General features: G+C 37.3%; 2 protein-coding genes across 2 annotated transcripts; one reads left to right on the plus strand and one right to left on the minus strand.

Annotated features, from left to right (window-relative positions):
- Nucleotides 1–9071: 9071 nt before the first annotated feature.
- LOC122663271 lies at nt 9072–21455 on the plus strand. Its single transcript, XM_043858955.1, has 2 exons — nt 9072–9218; nt 20568–21455. The coding sequence occupies exon 2, from the start codon at nt 20571–20573 to the stop codon at nt 21453–21455; it is 885 nt and encodes a 294-aa protein (XP_043714890.1). The 5' UTR covers nt 9072–9218; nt 20568–20570.
- Nucleotides 15630–16025, minus strand: LOC122663270. The gene has a single exon (XM_043858954.1). The coding sequence runs from the start codon at nt 16023–16025 to the stop codon at nt 15630–15632; it is 396 nt and encodes a 131-aa protein (XP_043714889.1).
- Nucleotides 21456–22220: the final 765 nt, after the last annotated feature.

Below are 22220 nucleotides of genomic sequence, written 5' to 3' on the forward strand. Positions count from 1 at the left end.
TACTATTTTGACAAGGATTTTGGATTGCGTGATCCTTTTAAGTTGGTGCAATTTGATGTGAATGAAAGTGCAACCGATATCATAGAACGAAAGGTTTTAAACCATGGGTCATGGATGGGTACGAGTGAGAAATATGCCTCCTGGATTGTAAATGAAGCTTTGGATAACGACTGTGCTTTCACGTTGAAGGGTTTATGTTTTATTGGGAAAATAACAGAAGCCTCCGATACCTTCCGCAATAATGCTCTGGTCAGTGTATTCTTCGAACATAACCAACATGAGAAGAATTGTTATGTCGATGCTCTAGCAACAACTTTCTTTGTTTTAGAAACAAAGAAAATAACTTCTTGGAACAATGGTAAAAAGAAGGCTCTGGAATTTATTTAATAGGGTCTATATATAGTTTATTTTGTGTATTATTTTATTTTACTCTGTTTTAAGTTTTGTTAAATTGTGTAAACTCTGTGGCTAGCTTGAATAGACTGGTCACACTATTTGTATTGTCTATTCCTAGGAGGTATAAATTTGATTGTGTTTTTAGTGGGTTCTGCACTCTCAACCCATGAATCCGATCAAACAATTAACTTGGAGAAAGACTTCATTTTCACCTTTGGGGATGGAAGTCCTTTTCCAACTGAAGCCTTGGAAACTCATAGAAAGTATTGAATGAAGAAGGATTGTGCGGATATCTAGTGGCAAACAGGAGATCGATATGTAGTTGCTTGATAAGCTCAAGATCTCACTGTGTCAGATTCACTGAGCCAAACTCCAAATAAAAACACCTCTAGTAGGCACAGCCTGGTTTAAAAGCAATTACCAAAATATTTTGAAATTTGAATGTTATTTTAGCCTCCATAACTTTGAACAAGGATAGGAACTAGGTGTCCTTGCCAGAAGCTGGCATTCCAGGTATCGTCCAATAAAAATTGTAATATATAATTTTATTTTTAATTATTTCATTAAATGAACTAATTTGGTCCTAAAAAAGATGTAACAAAAAAAATCATTTTAATTATTTTTGGTGCAATAATAAATTTTTTAATTAATTATTTTATTAACAATATCAAGAGGCACAATACTTTGTAGTAGTTACACATTTCAACCCCTATATTATTGTCAATGAATTCATTACCAAATTGTAAACATGGACTAGGGTTAATCTGTTTAGGAATTTTGCAATTCTCTAATGTGGGATTGATCCATGAATCCTACCAAAATTTTATTTCGTAATTCTCTAATATTGTTAATTCTTCCTTTAAGTTAAGCAAACTGTTTCAAATCCAAAAACCTCTTTTGATTTTGAAATTATCGATAAATTATGATTCTGGAAGTATTTTGCCTTAAATATCGACCCATAACTGAGATGAGTTATAAGCCAGTCTCCAACTCAAAAGAATTCTCTCTAGCGTACCAGTGAGTGCAGTGCGCATCGAACGGCTGGAGCTGTCCTTGGGGCATGTGCCAAATAGCTCCAGCTGTCCGATGCGCCCGCCACTCACTAGCGCGCTGGAGAGGATCCAAACTCATCTCCAACCTAGCCTTAAGGGCAAGGATTTGACGTGTATGATGATCTTTTGAAAACCAAATCCCCCCTTGTTTTTAGGCTTACACATGGTTTCCTAGTATGACACCACCAGATTTTGGATTGTAGTGAATCAATTTCTTTACAAACTTTACCTGGAAATAGAAACACAACCACCCCCCCTCCCCCATTCGGATCTTTGACTCCATTGATTATCTATTTCTTCTAATGTTGCACCTAGCCGTTGTATGTTAGCACCTAGTGTATCTACCTCCCTCTCTCATATATTGTTCTATAGATTTTTGCATCCAAAACATTTCTTCTGCTTCTAACATATTTTTAAGTTTTGATCAGTTCCACTTGTGCTAATTCATCTCCGACATCTTGAGTTGGCTCACTTCAATTAAAAAAAAAAAGTGTTGCTCAAACACCATTTTATTTGATTTTTTTTTTAAGTAACAATGTGATAGTATTTAGAATCAGATATAGGAAAATCAAATTTTTTTTTTTAAAAAGAAGAAAAACCTAGGTAAGTTTTCCAAGAAGCTTGGAAATGGATCAGCTTTTTTAAAGGAATCGATAGGATAGTATGTCTAAGAGTAAGGGATTGTGATTAGATCCACTGGATGGGAGAACCTTAATCTATGCCTTTGGGAGATAAGCATCCATGGATTTGAGCCCATCCCTCTGTTGAGGTGTTCATCAATCCTATATGGAGCCCTTTGTGTATTTGACCATGTAAACCATGGTCCTAAGTTGGATATCTTCTAGAAACAAAGTCAGTCATCAAATTTCTAAATTTACTTGCTGGATTGGAATTAATAATAACTTTAATACCCTCAAATTTTGTTGGGTTTGGTGACTTTTATCTAGACCGGTTGAAGATTCGGTTCAATGGTCTAGATGGGCTAATGGAGAAGATATGACCTATCCACAATTAATCAGCTGAAAAAATAATAAAAAATTAAGAAAAAGTATATTTTTGAAGGGTGCGTCTGTTTGTAACCAAGAAGGTTACAAACAGAACTTGTAACCGGACTTTATTTGTCCCCAAGTTAATGTACTTTTTCATTGATTGAGGGGCAGTTAATGTAATTTCACACTTACATGTTAATCCTTTACTTTTTTTCGTTTTTCTTCCTCCTAGTTCCATCGCCGGCGTGAAATGCCTTACTCTTTCATTGTCCCTGTTATGGCTTTCACTGATGTGCCCATCATAAAAAGGATTGAATCTTTACCTCCAAACGAGAAGGTTCTATTCTTCCGTGGATGTTTGTTGTAAAGAGGTTGTATCCAGTTCCCTTCTAATTTTTTTATTTTTTTTTATTAGGGAATGATATGTCAGTGAGGGTGGGAGCGAGAAGGTTCTATTCTTCCGTGGATGTTTGATGTTAAGAGGTTGTATTCAGTTCCCTTCTAATTTTTTACTTTTTATTTATTAGGGAATGATATGTCAGTGAGGGTGGGAGCGAGAATGGGTTTTGTTCCTATTGTAATCTCAGTGATCTCAAGAACTTATTTAACTATGAGAAAGAAATTTACAGATTAGCGTGTTTCCGTTAAAAGGAAATGATGAGTCTCTAGTCATTTTAATCTGTGCATTTAATTGATTGTTTCATTTTATGAATACGAAGAGAGCAAACTTCAGACGAAATCGAGTGAAATACTGAAGACAATTTGCCACACTCTTAACTCAATCATCTCTTCTTGATTAATTTCCATTTTTTGTCGTCTTTCTCTCTCCATCTCGTGCCTACACTAGGGGTGTCAATGCCAGGCCCGCACCGGCAAACCCGACCCCACCCGGCCGTTTAAAGACCGAACCGGCCTGACCCGATTAATAAACGTGTCGGGCTTCAGCCCGACCCGTTTATAAGCGAGTCGTTCCCGTCTTTGGAAGTAACACGTCGGGTGCCGAAACCGACCCGCCCGTTTAAAGGCCGACCAAGCCCGACCCCCTTTGCCCGTTTAAACCCGACCCCTAAGCCCGATTATTATTACCTATTTTACCCCCAACCCTAGAGAAAATTCCCAAACGTAAACACGTTCCAACTTCCAACTCCCTAACAAGTAACAACCCAGGTAACCTAACCCTCCTAAATGACTAACCATTAACCCTAATTATTTACCCAAAAAAAAAACCATTAACCCTAACTAACCTTCCAAATTCCACCTCTTTTTTTCTTTTTTCTATTCAATCTCACAAAATCAAAATTTCAGTCTTTGAGTCTCACACAGTCACACGGCAAAATTGCACTTCTTTTTTCCTTTTTTCTATTCAGTCTTGCAAAGTCAAAATTTCAGTCTTGGAATCTCACAGAGTCACACGGCAAAGGGAGAAAAGAAGAAGAAGAAAGACGGAACAAAGGCAACAATCGTTGGACTCCGAGAGGCCAACCATTTTGTTTGGGTTACCGAGATCCGAGAATGCTTGTGAAATGTGATGTTACAAGCTAATGTTTCATTTTGATTCTTATGTCTGTGCTTTGTAGACATGGGACATGGGACTGATATTACTTTATATTTTGTTACTTTTGACGTTATAGTTTGTGGACATGGGACATAGGAAATGGGACATGAGACTTTCCTATATTACTTTTATATTTTGTTACCTTTTTTTTTTTAAATAGGACATGGGACATGGGACGTTATAGTTTGTGGACATGGGAAATGGGACTGATATTACTTTTCACACCGTTTAGTGCCCATTTAGAGTTAAATAGGCCATTAGCCCGACCGAGGCCCGTTTAAGACCCGTTTACCTTGAATAAGGCTGTCCCGATTAAAGACCGAACACCGACCGACCGAAATTAAACAGTACCATGTCCGCCCAATGCAAGCCCGAACACCTAAACGGTCGGACACGGTGCAGCCTATAAAATTGGTGAGGCCCGTCTAGGCCCGACCGAGACCGACCGAACCCGACCGGTTGACACCCCTAGCTTACACTATGTAGGTCGATCATGAGAGATTGCAACATGGGAAAGTTTTATATTGAGTTTTTGGAGGTCAGAATCCTTAGTGGGAATACCTTGGCGTAGGGGTTCGATGGTATACATAATCGCTTCAAGATACTGGTGAGGACAGGGTTCATATAAGATTGTCATTTAAGGGGATAAGTTGCAGGTCAGTGAGTTTGGGGTGGATGCAGGGAGCTGCATGAGGGAGCAGAGAGGGAGGGGGAGAGAGCCGGAGCCGACAAGGTAGCTAGGGGAGAGGGAGGGCGCAGGTGAGCCGAGTCAGAGACAAAGAAAGGGAAGGAAAAGAGGAGGATGAAGGGAAAATTACAAAAAACCACCCTATCATAAAAAGATGAAAAATGATGTGGGATGGGCAAATAAGTCCGATTACAACAATGAGTTGTAACCGGGCTGGTTACAAACAGCTTTACCCATTTTTTAATACCAAAAAACTGTAAAACATATATCATTTTAATAGGCCAAGCACAAATTGGTAAAAATGCCTAAAATTTCAGAAAAATATGTATTTGAATATCAAAAAAAACTTTAAAATACAAATTAAAATACTTAAAGCTAAAGTGCAAGAAATGTTTAAAATAAAAACCTAGAAATTTGTTTTTGTTAAACAAAAAAAAAAACCAAAAATAAAAATAGCAGTATAGAATTATGTGGGTGACTACATACGCAATCACATAACAAATAACAATGCATTCCATCATTTTCATAATCAAATTTCGCAATGTCACATAATTTCACAAAATTAATTGGTTATACCACTATAGAATTAAACACCATTTTATTGTAATTGATTTACGAGATTTAGTTAATGTTACATGAAAATAGCAGTGTGTCTTTTGTTTCATAGTATCCCAATATTTGCATAACACCATGGGATTACAAGAGGAGATCAAGGATTTCCACACAATATGAGCATTTTTCACAATAATATAATTTTGATTAATAACATTTATCCAAAAATATTAATTTTTCACTCACTAATTGGAATATTAACAATCAATACCCTGATATAACATAAAATAATCCATATATACACATGATTCTTACGAAATTAAATTTTTAGCAGTAATTTATGATAGGGAGAGAGTTCCTTGAAAGGCAGTGTGGCCCCTGCTTAGCTCGAGGCCAATGCGAACGTTAGCAGAAGCATCAATAGGGGTGGGATTTCCACATTTCATGAGGTAGGATGGACATTTTCATGCCCCTCTGTGTCTCAGTGCAGGGACCACACTGTCTTCCAGGTGTTTTTATCTATTTATATTATATTAAAAATATTTACCCACTACGTGTAAATGTAAGTAGTGTAACCAGACTTGATCGGCTAGTGTAAAATTAATTTTGGTTGAATCAAACCCAATTGAATATTTGAATGTTATTTAAATATTATTTAACTTACCCAATCATTAAAAAACAACAATAAGAACTGAAATAAGGAGATTAATTCAGTACTCTTGAGAATATACAATAATATTCTGGGTACGGAACAGTTTCAGTATCTATTTTGTATCTTTTGTAAAGTGAATTGAAACCGTACTGAATAACTGATGCCATACAGATTGACACTTTTACCTATAATCTTAATTTTCTAATTAGAAATATGAAATGAAGGTGAGATCTTTCTAATGGCAGACGGTGCTCATATAAAACCATCCTTAAAAGCCCTTTTTTTTTAATTTGTAAATCTGTTACAGAACCATAACTTAGCCTCATCCCTATCTTTACGTCCCATTTTGGAGGACAGTTACTACATGTCTTCTTTATTCATATCTTGTGTTTTCAACCATGTACCAAGGGAGATTAAGCACTGTTGGTAACGAGTCGAACAATTTTACCTAACTCTGATCCATGAATTGTTGAGATGTATGTAGTCTCTTGACACTCTTCCATGAGCTCTTCTTGTTGAATGATAAATAAATTTTCCCCTTCCTCTACACTAGGGGTTGGGGGAAGCCATTTTTAATAAAAGGTAAATTTCACGGACCCCCCCTCTCTAAGTATGCAAAATTTCACAGACATGTCAAACGTGGGCAAAATATCAACCTTCCCCCTGATGTTAAGCTCAGTTAGCACCCAAAGTTAAAATCTCCATTTTACCCCACTCTGTTCTTCTTCACCATCATCGATCCAGTGAAGGGTCAGAGCCTTCTGCAGTTCTGTAACTCTGAAGCTCCCATGGTGGAATTTGTAACCCCAGGGCCCAAACCAGGGGTGCCAATAAGCGACGCCGTAAAGTAATGGAGATCCATGGATCTCTTCTTCGATAAATCTATCACTGTAATTTTTCTGCTTATTGTTCTTCTTCTCTGCTTTTGCTTCTTCTCCGCTGCTTCTTCAAAACCCAGCCAAATCCCTTTTTTCACTTAGCCAAGACCCTTTTTCCATTGCTCCATTGACACAAATCATTGATCTAGCTGATAATTAACCCAAAAAAAAACAACAAAACAAAAATAAAAGAGGCACATAGAGATGGATCTGGCTCCTCTCCAACGCACTTGTGCGTCGGACGGTGTTCAACGCATATCGTGCGGTTGGGGGGCTCCGATCCACACCATTGCATGCATCCCGGTGTAGTGGCATGTGGATCGAGGCCTCCCTAGTCGGACGATGTGCACTGGACATCATCCCGCACGGAAGAGGAGCTCAATCCCACAGAGATCTATTTCCAACACAAATGAACTACTGCACCAACAAATAGAAATTATAGTCCTCAACATGGTTGAAAACAGGGTTTTTTTTTTTTTTTTTGTTTAGACTAAATATTCAGTTCTTATACCCATAAAACAATTTTACACCCACTCCAAACAAGAAGATCATGAACTGAAACAAAAAACTGCAAAAATGGATGATTCAATTGTCGGACATTAGTTCTGCATTACAGCAGAGAATATAAATGTTTTTCCTGTTGTTTAGAATTGTAGAAACCCGCCATTCGATTTGATTCTATCGAATGTTCAACTATTTGTCTTTGACCTTCCAATAATAAAGGTAAATAGCTTTATCTGGACCTCAAACAGAAGACATCGAATTTCCAATACAAAACCTATTTGAACAAATTTATGAAAGGCTAAGGCGACTTAAAAGCTTAACAACTACCAAATGTTGGAAACCAAATGGAATAATTAGAAGCTCCTTCTGCCTTTATTTCTCTTCCCAGAAACAAAGAAAAGGAACGAAAGCGTTCATGAAATATCCATGTGGACATTGCATTCCCTTGAGAAAAAATCGTTGTTCTCTATTTGAACTTTCAAAGCACCGTAAGAGAAATCAGGACTCTTAAGGTTTCTTGTCTGAGGATTAACCATCGAATCCAATGTGAGGGGCAGCATAAAGCAGAGTAAACACCCTCACCTGATGGGCTTGCGGAAGAAGAACGCTTCTTTCTATATAGCTTCCTTCTGACATTCCTGAAGGGAGAGACGACCAACGGAGAAGCTTTTTCAGAACTAGTTCAGATGTTCAAGGCTGTGTTGCTAGCCATTACCAATAACTTCATCGAAGAAAATGAAGGCGCCGCTGAGATCCAACTAGGATTCAGAGAGTTCGATCGCGAAAGGGAAAGAGTGTTCGATCAATTTTAACTTTGGGTTCACCCTATGGTGAGGGTAATTTTATCATTATAAAAGAATTAACAGAGACTTAACTGTAGAGATCTAACGGAGTGGATTAAATAGAAATAAAATAAAAAAATAAAGGGTTTCTATGATATTTTGCCCAAGTTTGGCACATCTGTGATATTTTGCATACTTAAGGGGGTGTTCGTGAAATTTTTCCAAACAAAAGAAAGAAAAGGGACTAGAGAACTTTAGTGTTACCTATTCCGATGGTTTTGAAAACCCGATCCTGTCTGGTTTTATGAATTAAAAAAAAAAAAAACAAAAAAAGGAAAAGGAAAGACCTGTCTAAAAGTATATTCTCCACTAAAGAGTAAGGCGCTACCTTACCGCCGGTAATATCTATCTGACGCGCCCCCCTTCCACCACATAACCGTTTTTATTCCCGTGAAAAACCTACTCTGTCACTTTCCCGCACGAACTCTCTCTGCTCTTCTTCTTATCAGTTCCTCTTCCTCATCTCCTTCTCTCTTCTCTCTCCAGTTGTCTGCAAACACGCTGGTCAGGGATTTTGGTAGTAAAGACACGAACAGTAAAGGTATGATTCTATCTCTCTTCTTTGTTTATCTGTCTCTGTGGATGAATCTCTGTTGATTTGTAACATATGAAGACATTGATCTTATTACTATATCTGTCTCTGTTTAAGTGTCTCTGTTGGTTTATTTTTATTAAATTACATTTCGTATTTACAATTCACTAAGATAGGACTTGCTAAGCCTGGATCTAATGGTGAGTCATTTGGTTTTAGTAGTCTTCTACTCCTCAGCTCATTGAATGGATTGATCAACTAGAATAGGTCAAGAGTCTCAGTTTGATTTCGAAAGCAGAAAACTAGAATTTCAGAAAAATATTCAGAAAAGATAAAAGAAGGGTGTGGTTGTCATAATCGGTTAGTTCATTACCTAGAGCTGTCCTAGTATTGAAGAGACATTTACTATTCTTTCCCAATTGGACAGCTGAAGGAGGGGAATCTGCACAAGTTTGTACTGCGTGTGGACTTTATGAGCAGATCATATTTTCACCTTCAATCACAAGTCTCATTGTAGAGAAAAGAACTTTCAAGTGATCTTTCTATTACATTAGTCGATAGCAAGAAAAAGTAGCAAGGTAAGACAGATCTCATCTTGTTCGTCATACCTTGCTTTTGTCTCTGAGTAAGGGATTTGAAGAAGGATCCAGCTTTCCCCTTTAGGGGAAAATATCTTTTAAGAGCATAGTCTGGCATCACTTGTGAATTATGGCTTCATTTGCAGAAAACTGAACTGTTTATCCAGTGACGATTCTTTAACATCTGTTGGGGAAAATGTTAGAAGATGAAGTGAAAGTTTAGCAATATTCTGATTTCTGTTGCTCACCTATAATTTTATTCTAAACTATCAGAAAATTTCTGATGGATTGGTGCCACAGCATGGTACCCATAAGCCCCAACTAGTTCTTGAAATATACTTGTGGGAGTTTCTTTGGCCTGTCAACCATTTGTCCCTACCTAACATTTGATCCACGTTGATACACCCACTCAAACTTCTATTTGTCTCGTTTAGTGAAGTATTGAAGAATTATGATAGACTCCCCTGCATTACTATGGAGTGCAACTCTATCTCTTAGCATGAACAAAAGAAAAGTCCAACACAAGGTCAATTCTAAAAGTGATGTGGATTGATGCACTAAACACACAAGAAATCTAGATCAGATTCGATTCTCTAGAATGCATGAATCTTATCATAATATTCTTAGATGCTTTTTTTTTCTTTTTCGAAATATTTATATATTAATTGTTATTGATATTTTGAAATATTTCTTCTTATGTTCATGATTGATGCTAAATTGGCAAAAGCATAGTAAATAATCTATTATTCTATTAAAATGAGAAACCTAAACATCTGAATTGTTGGTGAACTAGTGCCACTCTTAAGAAAGGAGTCTATGTGCTTTACAATGTTATTACACATTCCAGGACCACAGGTGGATCTCACATGGAGGATTTCCTAGTTAAGAAGTCCTTACTCCTTATTTGTGAGCAATGACTACTCTCCATAGGCTATCTTCCCATACCTATACAGCTATTTTGTATGCTTTATTTATTTCATTGATTTTAGTGTACAAAGCCCATCTCTCTGATCTCTTGGCCTGAATACTTGCTTCTGTCTACAAGATGGAACTTGTTCTCTACCTCCATCCTTTCCGAAGATAAAATCCCTTTGCAGTTATTGACCTGATTACAACCCTCACTGCTTCTCCGTCCTTTCAACCGCTGTGTCCACTGGACCAGCCCTACAATGATGGGAATCTCACTAATCTGCCTCAAAGCATCTTAGAGTACATCTGAGATATCACAATTACCTATTCAGAGCCTTGCAATAGATCTAAGTATGAACAACAAATGGCAAGTGGCCGATGGCTGGACTGCCTTTAGTAATCATAGACCTGTCAATAAGATTTTGTTGGCTGCTTTCTTAATTAGTCTTCTCCAAGTTTAAATAACCAAGTTGAAAGGAAACAAGGAAGTAAGTATCCTTGAGACATTTACCAAAAAAAAAGTATCCTTGAGACAGGCCTTCTGAAATAAAAGAGCATCTTTGACGCTCAACACTGATATGAATAAAGAAGGATCCATCTAAATGTGTAGTTTACGATGCCCCTTACTCGTTGGTGTCACAAGAACTCACTCTCAAGTGCACAACTACAACATCACAAGCTGTATAAATTCTCTTTCCATCTCTCCTTAATGTTCTCTTCCTTATTAGTACCCTATCATCATTGCTTTTAATACATGTAACATGGTTGGAAATTATTGATAGAATATCATGTGAAGGTCATCCACAATCAATTAATTGAAAATAATCTGTTTTAATCATTCATAAGTCATTTTTTTTTTTTTTTTGGGTAAATATATAAGTCATATTCAATGTTCTAAACAATCCCATGTAACAATCACAAATGTTTGGCACCATGTGCCTATTACAAAAGAATAATTCATGTGCCAAGAAACTAAGGCTAGGTTTGGATGCCAAGAAAAGAAAAGAAAAAAAAAACAACTTGACAAAGAGATAGATAGATAAATCAATCACTACATCATCATAATTTTTGTCTGATTATGTTTTTCTTTTCTTTTCTTTTCTTAGCATCCAAACATAGCCTAAGTGACAAATTATCTACCAATACCAGTTCTTGGGTTGGCACAAGATTACGTACATTTACCAAAACCAACTGACCCATTGTAATTTTGCATGCTGGTTTTATTCCTCCTTTGGCTGCTATATATAAGAATGTCTTTCCCACACTTCATTTCAAAGTACATAGTTTCACAATGGTTAAGCATTGGTTTGAGTATCTCAATCCCATTGCTTTGTGATTGTTTGTCTGTGTTTATTTTTGAGTAGGAAATGAGTTGGTCATCGAGTGATGATTTTTTTGTGAGCTCAAAGTTAAAGGTTTTCGCGGTTGACCTCTATTCTGAACCATTAGAACTGACACGGTGCAAAGTGGTCGTCTATGATGGGCCAAAGGGTGATGATTTCAAGAGGTTCTTGCGGTTTAAGAACTTTAGAGTAAACCGTCAAGGAAAGGCTATTGTATGTGTCCAAAAGCATGACGACGATGGTGAATTCCTTGAAGGTGAGTATGATACCTTCGTTCTAGAAACGGTGGTACCATTGGGTCCTTTTGGTTTTCTGAATGTACCGTTATCGAAGCCACAATCCATGAACGAATTGCAAAGCGTCCTAGACAATACCAAGGCTGAATTGGCGAAGAAGAATGATGAGCTTAATGAAATGCAAAGCGTCCTGGATAATACCAAGGCAGAGTTGTAAAGAAAAATGATGCACTTAATGAATTGCAAAGCCTCTTGGACAATACCAAAGATGAATTAGCGAAGAAGAATGATACTCTTAATGAATTAATGAAGCAGAAGATTGATCAAGATTGGAATCCTGAACATTTTAGTAGGCTGAATACTGTTGCGATCACGAACTTAGTGAAGAGAGTGTTTGTTGACTTTGGTCTTCAACAACCGGCAAGTGGAGATCCAGAATCTATGCTAAAGTTTATCGAGATGTTACATGATTTGATCCTTCACCAAGAATTCGGTGCCACTTTCTTAGTATCCGCGAATGGAATACTGGCCTCAATTGCAAGTATATTTGACAAACGCATCGGTGCCACTTTCTTAGTATCCGCGAATGGAATACTGGCCTCAATTGCAAGTATATTTGACAAACGCACCGGCTTAAGCATTGGCATGGAAACCAATAGTTCGACTGCAGCCCAACTCATAAAGAATCTACTTACCTTAAGAAGCTTTATGGATTCTCACTTCTTTATTGATGGCAGTGTGATAGTCAAGGATTTCCGTCTGATGAACGAGGAGGACCTCCCAGTAATCTTTGGGATTCCGCAATAGGTGTGCCTGAGTGAAGTAGAAGGAGACAAGTACGAAATTAATCGATAACATCGACGAAAACTCCATCTTCTATGGGTATTTCAATATTCCAATGGTGGGGTGTTCAAAGGTGTTTTGACGAGAGTTCATGTGAACTGTCGGATGAGATCATGGTGAAACTTAGAGTAGGCAAACATAACCTTAAGATAAAAGGTTTTGGTTTGTCTATGCCAATGAGTCGGTATATTTCAAAAGGAGCCTTTATGTCCTCCTGAATCGATGGTAGACAATAAGCTTGAGGATGTCAAATTCCCCATTTCTTGGATCTTAGGTGGCGAGACCGACTTCTTAGGGTTTTGCTTAAGATGAATCGAACATTCGTTAACAAGGAGGGACATATCTCAAGTTTGATTTTATTGCAACCAAGAGTTCAAAGTGGTGAATGACAATATCTTTACTATTTGGACAAGGATTTTGCATTGATTAAACCTTTTAGGTTGGTGCAATTTGATGTGAATGAAAGTGCAATCGATATCATAGAACGGAAGTTTTCAGCCCTACATCATGGATTCATGGTGAATAATAGTGATAAATATGCCTCCTGGATTGTAAATGAAGGTTTGGGTAATGATAGTGCTTTCACGTTGAAGGGTATCTGTTTATTGGGAAAATAACAAAAACCTCGGTTCTTTTCGTAGTAATGCTCTGGTCAGTGTATTCTTGAACATAACCAACACGGGAGAATTGTTATGTCGATGCTCTAGCAACAACTTTCTTTGTTTTAAAAACAGAGAAAATAACTTCTTGGAACAATGGTGAAAAGAAGGCTCTGGAATTTATTTAACAGGGTCTATGGATAGTTTTTTTTTGTGTGTGTTTTATTTTATTTTAGTCCGTTTAAGTTTTGTTAAATTGTGTAAACTTTGTGGCTGGCTTGAATAGCGGAGCGGTCGCACTATTTGTATTGTCTCTTCCTAGGAGGTATAAATTTGATTGTGTTTTAGTGGGTTCTGCACTCTCTACTCATGAAGCCAATCAAACAACTTGGAGAAGGACTTCATTTTTCACCTTTGGGGATGGAAGTCCTTTTTCAACTGAAAGCCTTGGAAACCCATAGAAAGTCTTGAATGAAGAAGTGTTGTGCGGATATCTAGTGGCAAACGGGTGATACATTGTTGCTTGATAAGCTCAAATCTCATTGTGTCGGATTCACTAAGCCAGAGTACAAATAAACGTACACATTAAGAACAGCTCTAGTAGGCACAACCTCATTTAAAAGCAACTACCAGCATATGTTGAAATTTGAATTTAATTTTAGCCTCGTTAACTTTGAACAAGGATAGGAACTAGGTGTTCTTGCCAGAAGTTGGCATTCCAGGTATCGTCCTATAAAAGTTGTAACAGATTCCACCCAAAAAAAAGTTGTAACAGATAATTTTATATTTAATTATTTCATTAAGTGAACTAATTTGGTCCTAAAAAATATGTAATAAATAATTTTATTTTAATTATATTTGGTGCACTAATAATTTTTTAATTAATTATTTTATTAACAGTATCAAGAGGCACAATACTTTGTAGTAGTTACACATTTCAACCCCTATATTGTTGTCAATGAATTCATTACCAAATTGTAAACACGGACTAGGGTTAATCTGTTTAGGAATTTTGCAATTCTCTAATATGGGATTGATCCATGGATCCTCCCAAAATTTTATTTCGTAATTCTCTAATGTTGTTAATTCTTCCTTTAAGTTAAGCAAACTGTTTCAAATCCAAAAACCTCTTTTGATTTTGAAATTATGATTTTGGAAGTATTTTGCTTTAAATATCTGCCCATAACTGAGATGAGATGAGTTATAAGCCAGTCTCCAACTCAAAAGAATTCTCACCAGCGCAACAGTGAGTGCAGTGCGCATGGGCCCGTTGGAGCTGTCCTTGGGGCATGTGCCAGACAGCTCTAGCTGTCCGATGTGCTCTGCACTCACTGGCGCGCTGGAGTGGAACCGGACTCGTCTCCAACCTAGCCTAAGGGCAAGGATTTGACATGTATGATGGTCTTTTGTAAACCAACTCCCCTCTTGTTTTAAGGCTTAGACATGGTTTCCTAGTATGACACAACTAGATTATGGATTGTAGTGACTCAATTTCTTTACAAACTTTACCTGGAACCCCTCCCCCCCATTTGGATCTTCTTTGACTCCATTGATTATCTATTTCTTCTAATGTTGCACCTAGCCATTGTATGTTAAAACCTAGTGTATCTACCTCCCTCTCTGATATATTGTTCTATATATTTCTGCATCCAAAACATTTCTTCTGCTTCGAACATATTTTTAAGTTTCGATCAGTTCCACTTGTGCTAATTCATCTCCGACATCTTGAGTTGGTTCACTTCAATACAAAAAAAAAGAGTGTTGCTCAAACACCACTTTATTTGATTTTTTTAAGTAACAATGTGATACTATTTAGAATCAGATATAGGAAAATCATTTTTTGAAAAAAAAAAAAGAAGGAAAAATCTAGGTAAGTTTTCCAAGAAGCTTGGAAATGGATCAGCTTTTTAAAGGAATGAATCGATAGGATAGTGTGTCTACGAGTAAGGGATTGTGATTAGATCCACTTGATGGCAGAACCTTAATCGATGCCTTTGGGAGATAAGCATTCATGGGTTTGAGCCCATCCCTCTGTCGAGGTGTTCATCAATCCTATATGGAGCCCTTTGTTTATTTGACCATGTAAACCATGGTCTTAAGTTGGATTTCTTCCAGAAACAAAGTCATGCATAAAATCTCTAAATTTACTTGCTGGATTGGAATTAATAATAACTTTAATACCCTCAAATTTTGGTGGGTTTGGTGGCTTTTATCTAAATCGGTTGAAGATTCTGTTCAATGGTCTAGATGGGCTAATGGAGAAGATATGACCTTTTTTTTTTTTCTTTTTTTTTTTTTATAACCCGAACTTCACCTGGGACCCGGGCCAGCCCCTAAGATTTTATTAAGGATAAACCAATAAAAAAAAATACAAGAGGGGGGGACATAGCCTTACCCCTGCCCAAAGGAGAACACTCTCTCAATACTCTATTCTCAATTAAACTATAACCCCTCCCACAATAAACAATAATCAGCAAAGCCCTACATACGCAACACAAGGAGACCCGCTCTATCCTCTCTCATGATCCTCTGGAGTTCCTGTGGAATAACATCCCCTGAGCGAAACACAGAGTTTTCAGTCCTTGAGCAAGCCAAATTTGCCAAGAAATCTGCTGCTCTATTACTCTCCCTATAAGTGAAGCAAATATTAACCCCTAGGGATTCAACCAAGTCCATGACCTCTTGGAAAAGGAAGCAACAGTTCCACAAGCTACATGCTTTGTGAGTGATAAACTGCACCGTGGTTGCAGAGTCAGAGCTGACTTGGCAACCAGCAAGACCTATATCAGCACATAATTTAAGGCCATCTCGGAGGGCCCTCAATTCCGCCACTGCTATAGAACAGACCCCGTAAAAGTTGGAGAAAGCAATCAGCATATTACCATTGGCTCCCCGCACAATTCCCCCACCTCCACTTGGCCCTGGGTTACCCTTGCTCGCGCCGTCAATATTTAACTTCACCCAACTCAAGGGGGGGCACCAATACACTGGAATGGGTGCTTCACACTGGAGCAGATATGACCTATCCACAATGAATCAGCTGAAAATTTATTAAAAAAACTCAAAAGAATCAAAAAATTAAGAAGTATTTTTTTGTATTCCAGAAAACTGTAAAACATTTATCATTTTAATAGGCCAAGTACAATATTTGTGTAAAAAATTGGTAAAAATGCGTAAATTTCAGAGAAATATGTATTTGAATATCAAAAAATTTTAAATTACAGATTAAAATACTTAAAGCTAAAGTGCAAGAAATATTTAAAATAAATCGAAAAAACCTAGACATTTTTTTTTGTTAAACAAAAAAAACACAAAAATGAAAATAGCACTATAGAATTATGTGGGTGACTACATACGCAATCACATAACAAATAACAATGCATTCCATTATTTTCATAACCAAAATTCGCCATGTCACAGAATTTCACAAAATTAATTGGTTATACCACTGTAGAATTGAACACCATTTTTTTTTATATGAAAACAAAAAGAAACAAACTACATAGAATATGTACAAGCATGTTTTGCCAGATTTTTGGCTAAAGTCATAGAGAACCCATGAGTGATAAGCCTAAACTGTACATCATGTGTTAAGATTGCTATATAAAGATAACTATCAAACAAGAACCATGGCCATAGACATTTGGTTGGGGATGAAAGAGATTTAGTGATATTTGGGTTATCACACCAAATTTCTTTTATCCTCAACCCAATGGAGGCAGCCCAGGTTAATCCAAAACGAAGTGCACAAATATAATGCTTATGTTCCATCGTTAGCAGTATTGCCCCTGCATCAAAAAACCTAAATTGTCTCTGAATCAAGATGAGAAAGCCCCAGCCAGCCCTAGTTAGTCCGGAGGAACAGAAACCTGCATAAATTAAAATAGGGTAGTCATAATAAGGTGTTTGAAAAGCTAATGGACTTAATACGAATTGTGAATCAGCAGGAGCTGGCATAGAATCCAACACAGAGAAAGATGCCGAAACCAGATTCAAGTCTTCAATCCATCTTTGAATAGCCTTCAAAACCCCCCAGGGGTCGGGCTGAACTGAACCAACCACAACCTTGTTTCTAACAGACCAAATAAAATAGCAAGTAATTATGAAAACACTAAAAAACTAGGACAACATAATTTTATCAGATCGAAGCTGATAGTAAAAGTAAATACAAAACCTATTGAAACTAGCAAACCCTAGACGGTCGGGCCTTAAACCCAGTGGTCCTGCAACCCATATTCGTTTGACCCAATCACAAGAAAGGAATAGGTGCCATAGGGATTCAACACCATTCTCACAAAGAGAACATGTGGAGTCAATCTGGATCCATTTCGATAGAATATCCTTGGTTGAAAATCCTGCATTGATCAAACGATAGAAAAAAAGTTAATGTTACATGAAAATAGCAAGTGTGTCCTTTGTTCCATATTATCCTAATATTTGCATAACACCATGAGAGACAAATTATTTAATTTATTAAAGTATCAATTTACTTACACTTTTCAAGCAAATTGCATACATAAATATAATAATAGTAGATAATACATACTATAGAATAAAGTGGAAATCATATAGTCCTCAAACCTCAAACAAATAATTTTGTTGCACTTTTCGCATGACCTACCATGTGTGCTAGTGCATTTTGAGCCCGGTGATACCCCTAAGATACTTTTGTTGCACAATCTGCATTGTACCTTGTTGTCTCCTAATTTCCATCCATAGGTCGCATATATCTAGTTGGTATCCACTTACTGATCAAGTCGATGAACATCAGCCATCTATTTAGCATAAATAAAAAATTAATATATAGCAGTAATATTTTGATCTCCTACTGCATATCGAATTTGAGCTGACCACAGGTTGCTTAGGACGTTCTATTTCAATGACACCATCATTTAAGTAGCGGGAGCCTCGAGATTTGGTCGTGATGATATCTTTTTTTAGTGGAAGATCGGAGATTCTCTTGAGACTAATCGTATCTCTTGCAGACACCAAAGAGATCTCCATAAGATAGGTTAAAAGAGTAAGTGGACAATAAGCCAAGAATTATGCTTTCATTTCTTTGTTGAGATTGAAATCAAACGAAGAACCAAACAACAAAAAAACATACTAGCTGATCTACGAGTACCGTTGTTTCTTTGGTCTACGATCAACTCACAATTTATAATTATAGATTGCAATATTTACCAAAAACTATTTTGATATAACCATTTTTTCCATATAAATATCTTATCCTATTTTTAATTATTTTTATAAATTCATAAATATACTATTTAATTTAAATTGTAAAATTTCACCAAAAATCAAGTTAAACCATTCATCTACCTATTAGAAGAGGAGATCAAGGATTTCCACACAATATTAACATGTTTCCCAATAGTATTGTAGACCTTTTATGGGCGAGACAACGCTACCTAGTCCTCTAGAGTTTACATGCATGTGCTAGCCAATAAGAACATTCACCTTTTTTGTTTTTGATAAAACAATCAGAACATTCACGTAAGCATCAATCTGGATGGGATTTTTGCTTTTCCAAGGAACATTCCTGTTACAGGTGTAGTAGCAAAATTTCGTTCTATCCCGAATGTTCTTGCTACAAGGCTGACAGCAAAGGAAATGAGATCTTAAAAGGTATTTTAGAAAATACTATTACCTAGAAGGATATTTATGAACCCGGATCTTTATCCTCTCAATTACAGTGATCGTACTTAAGTCAAGTACATCTAACAGAGAAGAAAAAAATGACTATCCTACTCCCTGCCCGAACACATTGCTCGAGGTGGGTTCCAACTCCCTCTATTAGATGTGCTTCTAGGTCAAGTACGAATAGTGTAATTGAGAGGATAAAAATTCTACGAACCCAAAGGAGAACTTAGTTCCCGCAAGATCGATCAAAAAGCAAAATCCTCCTCCGATCGCTGCAAACCCCCTCTGTCCTCCCTGCGATAATATCTCTCTACTCCTACACTTCCCGCACGAACCCTCTCTGCCTCTTATTCTTATCATCTCCTCTTCCTCATCTCCTGCTCTTCTGTCTCTAGTTGTCTGCAAACAAGTTGGTTGGAGATTTTGGTTCCAGACGCAGGAACAGTAAAGGTACGATTCCAGCTCTCTTCTTTGTTTAGATGTCTCTGTTTAGTGGATCTGTTGGTTTATTTTTAAATTACATCTCATATTTACAATTCACTAAGATAAGACTTGCTAAGCCTGGAACTAAGCTGAGTCACTTGGACTGTTCGTTCTTGTTCTTCTCTGATCGATCCCTGTTCTTGGAACTCTCTAGTTTCTGATGCTATCGATATCAAATTCTGGGAACTATATCGTTTCCCTACTGTGATAACGAACCAGGGTTCCACACTGATTCTGCAAGTTACTGTCAATTGCAGTTTAAGGTTGCTAGTTCTCTGTCGTTGCCTAATCTTTTGGGTAAATACCAGTAGATCTTCATGACATAAGGAACGAAGGATTGTTCGACTGAAATCTTAAGTCGAATACTGCTTGATCTTTCCGCTTGTTTTTTCCGTCTCTGGTTTTGGGTGTTAAAGAGATTGAAGACGGAAGTCTCTTCCCTTTTCTCCATGAATTTTTTTGTTTTTTTAAACTTATTTTGTTCTTTTAATTTCCATTAATACCCTTCACATCTACGAATACCATTATCTTATCTTAAATTTGCATACCTTTCCAAGTTCTTCTCTAGACAATAAATGACAATCCCTATCATATCCCTTTCTCTCAACTGACCTAGTAAACCCCTGAAAATTCTAGTTATTTACAATTGTGCCACAGCCTATTAGATTTGAGCTGTCTATTTCGTCTATTATTTGAGTGGGACCAGAAGCGATCCGAATGGGTATCAGAACCCAGGATCCGCATCAAGTTCTCTAATTCTTCGTCTACAATGAAGGCATTCGACCGGATCTGTAATGATATGAATCTCACTAATCTCATTCTCCATCTTGGATGTGTGTGTGTTGTTGTTGAAATATTATGGAATTATGTGGCCCTACTACTGGTTAACAATATTAATATATTTCCTTGATTGATCTGAACATTCAGTTCTCTTCCCCATTCTGATCGTTATTCTTTACTTTGTAAATATTTAAACATGGAAAATGCATAGATTATCATGTGAAGGTCATCCACAATCATTTAATTGAAAATAATTTGTTTTAATCATCCACAAATCATATTCAATGTTTTAAACAATCCCATATAAGAGTCACAAGTTGTTGCACCATGTGCCTATTGCAAAAGAATAATTGATATGCCAACAAATTATCTACCAAGTGGCCTGTTATTTTGCAGGATAGTTGCCTTCCCCACACCACTTCAAAGCACATTGGTTCATATTGTTTTAGCATTATTTTTAGTATCTCAATCCCATTGTTTTGTGATTTGCTTATTGTGTTTATTTTTGAGTAGGAAATGAGTTGGTCGTCAAATGATGATTTTTTTGTGAGCTCAAAGTTAGAGGTCTTTGCAGTCGACCTCTTTTCTGAACCAGTAGAATTGACACGATGCAAAGCTGTCATCTACGACGGGCCGAAGGGTGAAGATTTCAAGAGGTTCTTGCGGTCTAAGAACTTTCGAGTAAACCGTCAGGGAAAGGTTATTGTACGTGTTCAAAAGCGTGACGACGATGGTGAATTCCTTGAAGGTGAGTATGACAACTTCGTTCTAGAAATGGTGGTACCGTTGGGTCCTTTTGGTTTCCAAAACATACAATTGTCGAAGCCGCAAGAGGTGAACGAATTGCAAAGCCTCTTGGACAATACCAAAGCTGAATTAGCAAAGAAGAATGACGAGCCTAATGAATTGCAGAGCCTCCTGGACAATACTGAGGTTGAATTGGCGAAGAAGAATGATTTGCTTAATGAATTAATGAAGTGTGACGACGATGGTGAATTCTTTGATTGTCAGGATGATTCCTTCATTCTTGAAACGGTGGTACCATTGGACACTTTTGGTTTCCAGAATGTACCATTACCGAAGTCGCAAGCTGTGAACAAATTGCAAAGCATCCTAAACAATACCAAGGCTGAATTGGCGAAGAAGAACGATGAACTTAATGAATTGCAAAGCCTCTTTAATAATACCAAGGCGGAGTTGGAAAACAAAAATGATCCACTTCATGAATTGGCGAAGAAGAATGATGCGTTTACTGAATTAATGAAGCATAAGATTGATCAGGATTGGAATCCTGAACAGTTCGGCCGACTGAATACCGTTGCGATCACAAACTCGGTGAAGAGAGTGTTTGTTGACTTTGGTCTTGAACCACCGGCAAGTGGAGATCCGAGACCGCTTTGAAGTTTCTCGAGATGTTACATGATCGATCCTTCACCAAGAATTTGGTGTCACTTTCTTAGTGTCCGCGAATGGGATACTAGCCTCGATTGCAAGTATATTTGAAAAACGCACTGGCTTAAGCATTGGCATGGAAACAAATGATTCGACTGCAGCCCAATTCATAAAGAATCTACTTACCTTAAGAGGCTTTATGGATTCCCACTTCTTTATTGATGGCAGTGTGATAGTCAGGGATTTCCGTCTGATGAACGAGGAGGACCTCCCAATAATCTTTCGAGATTCTGCAGTAGGTGTGGCTGAGCTGAAGCAGAAGGAGATAGGTACGAAATCAATCGATAACACCAACGGAAATTCCATCTTCTATGGGTATTTCAACATTCCAACGGTGGGGATGTTCAAAGGTGTTTTGACGAGAGTTCATGTGAACCTGCCGGATGAAATCATGGTGAAACTTAGAGTAGGCAAACATAACCTTAATGATAAAAGGTTTTGGTTTGTCTATGCCAACGGATCAGGTATATTTCAAAAGGAGCCATTAAGTCCTTCTGAATCGATAGTAGACAATAAGCTAGAAGATGTTAAATTCCCCATTTCTCGGATCTTAGGTGGCGAGACTGACTTCTTAGGCTTTTTGCTTAAGATGAATCGAACCTTCGTTAACAAGGAGGGGAAATATCTCAAGTTTGATTTTATTGCAATCAAGAGTCCAATAGAGGTGACCGACAATATCGTTCACTATTTTGACAAGGATTTTGGATTGGTTGA

The sequence above is a fragment of the Telopea speciosissima genome, chromosome 5 (assembly GCF_018873765.1).
Source record: "Telopea speciosissima isolate NSW1024214 ecotype Mountain lineage chromosome 5, Tspe_v1, whole genome shotgun sequence".
In the NCBI taxonomy this organism is placed as follows: Eukaryota; Viridiplantae; Streptophyta; class Magnoliopsida; order Proteales; family Proteaceae; genus Telopea; species Telopea speciosissima.

Bases quoted from the DNA above. Each gene is read 5' to 3' on its own strand.
- LOC122663270 (XM_043858954.1), bottom strand. From the start codon at position 16,025: ATGCTGATTGCTTTCTCCAACTTTTACGGGGTCTGTTCTATAGCAGTG.
- LOC122663271 (XM_043858955.1), top strand. From the start codon at position 20,571: ATGAGTTGGTCGTCAAATGATGATTTTTTTGTGAGCTCAAAGTTAGAG.